General features: G+C 37.6%; 1 protein-coding gene across 2 annotated transcripts in view; it reads left to right on the forward strand.

Moving 5' to 3' along the window:
• Positions 1–5,688, forward strand: part of LOC137288247 (AT-rich interactive domain-containing protein 2-like) — a 46,357-nt gene extending 40,669 nt beyond the window's left edge. For both annotated transcript variants that reach the window (XM_067820708.1, XM_067820709.1), the window contains exons 19-21: positions 2,183–2,359; positions 3,825–3,916; positions 4,940–5,688. In XM_067820708.1, coding sequence (XP_067676809.1) covers positions 2,183–2,359; positions 3,825–3,916; positions 4,940–5,045 — 375 coding nt within the window. In that variant the 3' untranslated portion in view covers positions 5,046–5,688. The remainder of the gene's footprint in view (positions 1–2,182; positions 2,360–3,824; positions 3,917–4,939) is intronic.
• Positions 5,689–9,034: the final 3,346 nt, after the last annotated feature.

Genomic DNA, 9,034 nt, shown 5'->3' on the forward strand with positions numbered 1-9,034 from the left:
ACCATGCAAGTGTTAAAGTCAGTATTCAAAAGACTTCACAGAGTAATTATTCACAATTTATCCACTTTAATGATATAAAACTATTACTCTTCATTCACTCAGTCATCATTCTCAGTTTCTGATTCACTGTCAAGAGTGTATAAACCTTAAGTAGATCGAAATAAATATGAATTTTAAAATATTGCGAAAAAAGACAACTAGACCGACTTGAAAAGGTGAATGGTCAGTGTCTTAAGAAAAGATTTACATGATGTTAATTAAAGCTTGTTTCAACAATGTTGTAACATAGATTACCAAACTTAAGAAAAAAATTACAATATTTGGATTTGATGTGAAACAGTTTAGTTAAACATTGTAGACTTGATAAACAAACTTTGAAAAAGAAAGAAAGAAAAGTTACTTGGATTTGAACCTGCATGCGTGATAACAAAAAAACCCAAAAAAAAACCCCTACAGTCCAATATTGCCAACATTAGGCTACATATTCCTTTGCCTCTCAATGTGAATTTAAGCTTATCTATTACACTTTACAACTGTGTATGACTTTATGTCTGCTTGTGTTCATCATCTGTTAGACCTTGATACAATGTTCTTATTCTAGCTAAAAAATCCTTTTCATACAGTTAAGTGTAGTCATTTTGGTTAAATGAAATCTAATATGTCATTGGAAACATTAAGGTACATATGTTCTTGGAAAATGCATATGTTTATACATAGCAATCCTGTTGAGTGACAGTGTTATTTTGACAATGACGGTGACTCAAAAGTGTTTGATAAACAGATGATAGAAAAACAATGATCAAATTCTGACATAACAAAGATTCTCACCTTTACAGTGCTGCTTGATCATATTTTGAAAATCTTCAGACATCTTCTTACTTTTCTAGCAGAGACCAACAACCAAAAACCAATGTTTACCCCTCATAAATAAGCATTGCGAGTGCCTTATGATATTGAAAATTTTAATAAAGATGTTTAATATGTGTAATTTAGGGTACAAAACCATTCAAAATATAATGTATCATGGCACAGATGTGTAAATGTGATGGATTATTTTTAAAGATGCTATTTTATGTAAATGTTTATTTTTTGAGATGTTGTATGGGGCAATTTCACAAACCGAAAAAATGTACCTTTTTAAAGATTTTGATGTGAGCAAAAGCATGACCCACCACAATTTTTTAGGTGTGCATTCTAGTTTACTCTCTTCATATGTGGTGAAAAAATTGGGATGGGTCACGCTTTTGCTCACACTTTTCTATCACAAAAAATCAGAAAATGTAGGTTTCTAGAAGATATTGTAAAATATGTTAACTTGAGGTCTTCAAAGGGGAAAGTTAACAACACTAAAAACATAAAAATGCAATTGGAGGTAACTTCAACAATTAATTTAGCCCTTTTTATGCTAAAATTAATGTTTTGTAAAACTTGGATAATCATGGCATGTTACAGCTGAAACATTTTAATTTTTTAATCAGAGTTAAGTGATTTTCTTAGCTTGGGTTGTAGTTGGAGTAAGGATTACACAGACTGGGAGTAATCAGCTATACTGTACATTAGCAAGTGTATGGTTGCTCCATTATATGTTTATATTCTTGAGTAGTCAAACTGGGAGTAGTCATAATGGGAAGATAAGTGAATCCTGTGGCATGGGATATAAAAATTTGATTGGTATCAAAGGGTCATACAATTTCTCCACAATGAGTGAGTGAGTTTATTTTTACGACGCACTCAGCAATATTCCAGTTACATGGTGGCGGTCTGTAAATAATTGAGTCTGGACCAGACAATCCAGTGATCAACAGCATGAGCATCGATTTGCTCAATTATGAACTGATGACATGTGTCAACCAAGTCAGCAATCCTGACCACCGATCTCATCATTACTTATGACAAGCATAGTTGCCTTTCATGGCAAGCACGGGTTATTTCTCAAGAATGTTTGTTGACATTTGCATGATTCATTACAAATTTGTCAATATTCCAGTGACTTATCCCAACACAGACATGTTTTTGATACACAATCATCAAGTTAGGACCACAGCTTAATTATGAGATCACCTTAACATTTAGCTAGTCATTTTCACTAACTTTTATTGATGGACTTGACAGTTGATCTTAAATATTTCAGTTTCAGAATTCTTGCATTAAGTATGTATAAGTATTGTTCCATCTGTTCCAGGACCACCACTGTTCTGAGCATGCTTTGCGAGCAGCGCATCAACGTCGCATCACTGCAGCACAGACTGGTCAACCCTCCCCAGCCATTACAACACCCACAACCATGGTCTACCCCAATGATGCAGCGATGCAAGCAATCAAGCGATTCACTCCAAAACCACCCTTCCCAGAGTTCAGTGTAAGTGCTTGTCTTTAGTTTGTTCATTTCTATCCCCTTGGCCTGTAATGCAGGGGGATATAGTCGATGCCTCGTCTGTCCGTCCATAATCATTTTGTTCCCTGATCATAACTCAAAAAACGTTCAATATTTTTAGACCAAATTTGCTAGATATAATAATCTGAACCTATGGTAGTGCCTTTTGCTGTTAATAGATATTTGGCATTTTTATTTATTTGGTTTTTCCATGGAACATTTTGGTGTTAGTCTAACTACAAAAAACATTCAGTATTTTCCTGCACCATCCCAGAGTGGTGGCTTTTGCTGTTTACAGGTTTTTGTGAATTATCATTTTCTGGGCTACATTGAAATGATTTGGACTTGGTCTCAAAATGGAGGGATGGGCATTGTTTCCAAAGTGGAACTCAAAAACTTCTTAATGTCTGTCTGGCAAACTTGGCAGATATGTGAAGCAGACCCTAATGTGGTGCCCTTTGCTATTTACAGATTTTTGTAAATTATCATTCTCCCATTTTCCATGGAAGGGATTTGGACCTAGTCTAAATAGTGAGGGATGGGCTGTGTTTCTGGAGCACAACTCGAAAACCTCTGAATATCTTTCAGCAAAACTTGCCAGATACGTCAGGCTGACCACAAATTGGTGCCTTTTGCTATTTGCAGATTTTTGTGATTTATCATATTCCCAGTTCCCACAGAAACGATTCTGACTTAATCTCAAAATGGAGGGATGGGCTTCATTTCTGGAGCACAAATCAAAAACTTTCAACAAAACTTGGCAGATGTGTGAAGCAGACCACAAAGTGGTGCCTTTTGCTATTTACAAAGTTTCAACATTTCTATTTTTCCCGGTTTCCATGGAAACAATTCGGACTTCGGTCTCAAAAGGGAGGGATTGGCTTCATTTCTGGAGCACAACTCGAAAACTATTCGATATCTTTCAACAGATCTTGGCAGATATATCAGAGAGATCTTGAAGTGGTACCTTTTTGCTGTTTACAGATATATGGCATTTATATTTTTCATGATTTCCACGGAAACGATCCAAACTTAGTGAAAAAAAACCCATCAAGTAACCTTCATAATGATTTGTCCTTTTAAATATATGGGGCCAGGGGGATATGTCATCTTCTGATGACTCTTGTTTGTTCTACTCTTGAGTTGAGAATCAGTCTGTTAGCTCAGTGTAAGGTGATTACAGTGGTATCAATATATCCATTCTCTGTGCATTGGCACTGGTCAAGGTTAACTCTCTGGTCGTACAATGTGATGCCTGTATGTGGATACATACACACTGTGGTATGTGCATATTGAAGTAACCGTAACAAACAGCACTATTTACGAGATACGTTGTTGACTCATTCTCTCAGATTAGCTATACTAAGATGATTCCAGCAATGAATGAATTTCTTTATATAATATGTGAAGTCAAGTTGACTGGACCATGACAGAACCTTGTTCTTTACAGGAGCCCCGAGAAGGCCCAGTGACAAAACACATCCGCCTGACTGCAGCTCTCATCTTGAGGAACCTGGCCAGATACTCAGCCCTTGGACGAAGGTAAGATTTCCCTTGGCACACTTTGCAGCTGTAATGATTTGGTGTATATATGGCTCTACATCCCATAAGCACGTGTTGATTGGGCTCCTATCCAACACCCTCTTCAGCGACATTTCATGTGTGATGTATAAATGTGTCTCAGATATCTGTGCAGAGTGGTCTCTCTTTGTAATGAAAGGATATGCTTGTTATTGGTTTGAATCACTGATTGATCGTGATTCATGCTTGTCAGCACCATAGCTGAATAAAAGACATCTTTTTCTTGATGACCTTTTTTTTTGATTTAGTGGCTGACTAGTCAAGTGACATTCCACGATTACACTGTGTGAATGTTAACATTGCAAACGTTACTGTGTCACTGGAAAATTGTAAGTCAAACTACGAGATACTTTATCCATCAGAAAACATAAACGTAATGTTTCCACCAGTGATGAAATTGCAAACCAAGAAACGGGATGCATCGGAGTAATTTCGTGTACCAGGCTGTACAAGGCGATGGTATGACATGTACCGTGACGTATGTTTCATTGTGACATTATGCAAAAGTGTTAACCTGAAAAAAAAACCGTCATCAAACTGTTTGTCATCTGTTTTGTCTGGTAATGTTCGTCTTACCATAGGTGGGCAGACATGTCAATGGAACAGAGCATCAGTTAGCCCTAGGTCAGGATTATTAATTTAGGTCTCCGACACTGTCATTTGTTTTCTGCCTTAGATTAATTGAAGTTTGGCATCTTAGAAAAGATGTGAAGTTCAGTCTTCCCTGGTGAGTTTTGTAATAAAGTATAGTTTTGCTCTGCAATTTTATAACATCAAAGCATTCGGACTACTGTCTTCATGCTTTAATAAAAATAGTTCAGAGCAAAACTGACTTTATTAGAAAACACGTTGCGGTAGAGCAAACTTTATTTCCTAAGTAATGTTTGATTATTTTCAAACACTTTTTGCTGCTGATAAAATGATGTTGAGAAAACACCAATCAGTATTAAGAAGACATCTAATTGCCCTTTTCATATCTTTCAGCCTGATCAAAAGGCGAGAACGTCATTTGAGCTACCAAACAATGAGTGCTGTTGAGGCATCCAATGCTCTGGCCAACTGCCTGTGGGAGATCCTCCATGACACCTAGGGGGCGCTGTTAGCCTGCCTGCTTGCCTGCAACCAGTCCACAGCCTGCAGCTGTAGAGCTGTGCATGTCTCAATCAACTGCCATGGCTGTTAGCCGCCTACGTGTGGCTGCCGCAAATCCATCTTTCCACCCTGCGACCTCCTCATCCCTCAACATCATCAACCACGCTGATTCATCATCATCATCTTACAATGAAATTAATGTTTGGTGCAGAATCAACCCTTGTTGCATATTATACATTAATTTAATTCTATAATACTACTTGCTACATATAGACTGCTGCTATGGCTGCTGCAGCTATCATTTGTTATTATTCATTGACCATCGTCATGTCATTCTCAGGTCATGTGATAGGCATCAGATCCTATGATTTCTACATAATCATTTTTCATTGGTCATTTTACAATTCATTATTTTCATGTTTGACAGTATTTGTAATTTATGTTTAGAAGCTAGCTGCTGGCGACTGGAAAAGTCTAGGTACTGTTAATATCTCCCTGTTATTCTTTGTCTTTGTATTTATCTCAGAGCAAAAATCTCCATTTTTTTCACATGTCAATTGTTGTAGTAAATTTTGCACAATGGGATCTTTCAAGTTGTGTCATTGTTCATCAACATTAATTTTAATAAATACTTTTTGTGATTTTTGAGTTGCTGTTTTCCATTTATGAAGTTATTGGAGAATATATAAGTTGGATCATGTGACACATTTGTTAACATATGCAGCAAATAAGTGACTGCACAAGGCAGAGAGACATGACTTACAGCTTCCTTGATTATTGATTGTACTATTTCAGGTCAGATCACTACCAAACGTTTGTTTTGATTCTGGTACAAGTGGCATGATGCCTTGAACAGCAACTGAAATCAAATTAATTTTATTGATGTCTTGATTGGAACAAGTTGTGATTGATACTGCAATATACTGTCTCAAATACTTAAACATCATGCCCCCTCCCTTTGTTTGTGTTACTATGAAATGTATGTTAGTGCTATGGACAAGGACTAAGCTTTGAATGTAGATTTATTTGCAGTTTGTTTAGAAGACATATTTTGTTGGTAATGGATATAACGATTCCAGGCAGTATAGACTTTCAGACTCACGGATCAGAGAGTATATATCCTGGCCTGTACCCCGTTGTATGATGCATGTTAAGCAACACTGGTCTTGGCAGGGTGGTCTAGTTGGGCATCTTGGCTCCAGGGAGTTCAGCTGTATATCCTACTCTAAAGCAATTGTAGCTCACATGGTGTTTCACCAATGAAGTGACATTAGTTTGAATCATGCCACAATTCATCCACCTGTGAACGGTTACCTGGAACGATGAGATTGACTACCATGCAGTACCTCAAAGACTGTCAAGGTAGCTTAAAATGAAAAGAATGTGAAACTGATCCACTGAATAGGGCTTTTAACTAGTAAACCAGTTATTGAAATATTCCATTGTGAAATTCAATGATGAGACATCAACATGGGTTTGCTTGTTACACTCAAGTCATGGATTTGATCCCCCAACATCAGTGCAATGCATGATTCCTGTTTTTGTGAGTCCCATGCCAAGCCATGATATTGCTGGAATGATGCAGCTGAATGAGAGCAGCTGCACTACATTTTGGTGTAAAGTGCACATATTCAGAAAGGAAAACCTAAAGACAAATCTGACAAGGTATGCAGCAGATTTTACTGAACCCTTCGTTTCATTCATTAAGACTTTCTGCAAAATACTAACTTCATATGGGTTTCAGTGGCTATCCTGGTCTACTGGTGTAGTCTTGTCATCAAACTGAGCATCAAACTGAGTACAGTTGACCCAGTGGGTCAAGCCATGTAATTTACTGTGCTCGTTTGTGCACCAGATTCACCCAGAATCCGACTGAAGAAGATTCCAGCTATTTCACAGAAGTACCATATCACTTTAGGTTTTTCTCACAACTAAAACATGACATGATATAGCTGAAATACTTGTCAATGATGCTTCAACACAAACGAACACATAGTTATGTGAACAAGGTGCACATGCTTGTTATCCCCCTGCTGCGCGTTTAACGCGAAGCGGGAGATGTACGAGGCTCCATCTGTCTGTATGTATGGATTGGAATATCTTAAGAACCGTTGACTTGATTCTTTTCATATTTGGTATCTAGGTTTAGCACAGTAAACAAAAGGTCTCAGTCAGGTGTGGTGACCTTGACCTTCATCTCAAAGTCACAAGGGGACTTTGCGTTTTACATTGTCAGCGAGATATCTCAAGAACCATTTTCTGTATTTTCTTCATATTCAACACCAAGCTTTATCTTGGGATTGTGCAGGGCCCAGTCGATTTGGGTGACCTTTGGTTAATTATCAAGGACCTCCATATTTAAGGATTGGAATATCCTACGAACAGTTGACTAGATTCTTTTCATATTTGGTAACTAGGTTTAGCACAGTAAACAAAGGTCTCAGGTTTGGTGATCTTGACCTTCGTCTCAAAGTCACAAGGGGACTTTCACGTATTACATTGTCAACGAGATATCTCAAGAACTGTTCAATCCTTTTTCTTCAAATTCAGCACCAAAATTTATCTAGGAAATGTGCAGGTTTTGGTGACCTTCAGTTAATTTTCAAGGTCAAGGTGATTGTGTTTTTAGGAGTTTCATACACTGGTCAAGGTCTTAGTGACACTTCAAATTATTTTTGTGTTTGAACAACTACAGTGCAAGATGTTAAGAGAGTTTGAGAGTAATGGTTTTTTTTGTCATTTTATTCATCTTAAACTACGACCTTCACTTTCATTTCTTTTAAATTTGATTTGACAATATGCAGGTGAGGATTATGTCACCTTAGTGACAATGCTTGTTATTCCTCATTGTTGGTGTATTGTTGCAGGGTCTTCAGATTAATGTAACAACCAAGTCCTGTTCATAATATTCTGCACAAGACTAAAAGGTGACAAACACAAGCTTTAATATCCCGTTAGCTGTACCCCAAACAGATATATAATCTGCAGTTGCTCTTCAGAAGACCATGTGTAGTATTCAGTACAGAACCTGCTGACTCATCCCCTCATAGAGATGAGTCAACATTTGTCAGAGAGAACCATCCTTTTATGTGTATGCCGAACAGATCATCCTCATGCCAGTAAAGATACTCAAGGTTACCAAAGCCTCTTCCTCTCTGGGTTAGACTATAAACTTAGTCTCTGAATGTTTATATTTTGGTAGCACCAAACAATCCCTTTAACTTTCAAGGAGCCACAGTCATACGGTTGATTCAGAATTTGAGGAAATCTAGACTTGTTTCATTTAGGGGTTTAGCATTGCTGATGGAGGAAAGGGAGGAGGGAAAGTAATGTGGTTCAGGGACTGTGAGGAAGGGGAGGTGAAATTGGGTTAAACTTCATTCTTTTGAATATTTTGCTTATATGACGGCATGCATGGACTGGTAGTTGTGGCATTTGTACCAGCCCAGACTTACGCTGATTTTATTGTGCTTGCTCACTGACATGCCACAGTTAAGCATGTCAGTCTAAGTAAACCTAGCCCCAAGTGTTACTCGTTACACTCCTACACTGGGTCTAACAAAACCTAGAAGGATTGACCAAACAGAGCACAGCTTACCAAATCGTGAAAGTGGCCATTCGCACATACCTTTTGAGCTTTTACCCATGCAAAGGTTTGTACCCAAATGATTCTGAATGCTATTTTCCCTATGATTGCTTCTGGTGATAGTGAATAAACAGTCACTGAAAATAGCGTTTTTGACAATATTCAAGAATGTCAACTTGCGGAAACATTACCTAATGGTAACCATATCAACAGAAACCAAAAGGCATATATACTGCACGTCAAATATCAGATCATTGTCAGTGACTGGTGTATTTTGTAAGTCCCACCAAACCTTAAACAGTAACCGTTGTCTGATGGGTTAAATCTGTTTAGGTGTCTCATATTTAATTGGAAGGTCATAGGTTGCTTAAAGGTTACCTGACACAACCTCCTACTAGGTT

This window comes from Haliotis asinina, chromosome 6, assembly GCF_037392515.1.
Source record: "Haliotis asinina isolate JCU_RB_2024 chromosome 6, JCU_Hal_asi_v2, whole genome shotgun sequence".
Taxonomy (NCBI): Eukaryota; Metazoa; Mollusca; class Gastropoda; order Lepetellida; family Haliotidae; genus Haliotis; species Haliotis asinina.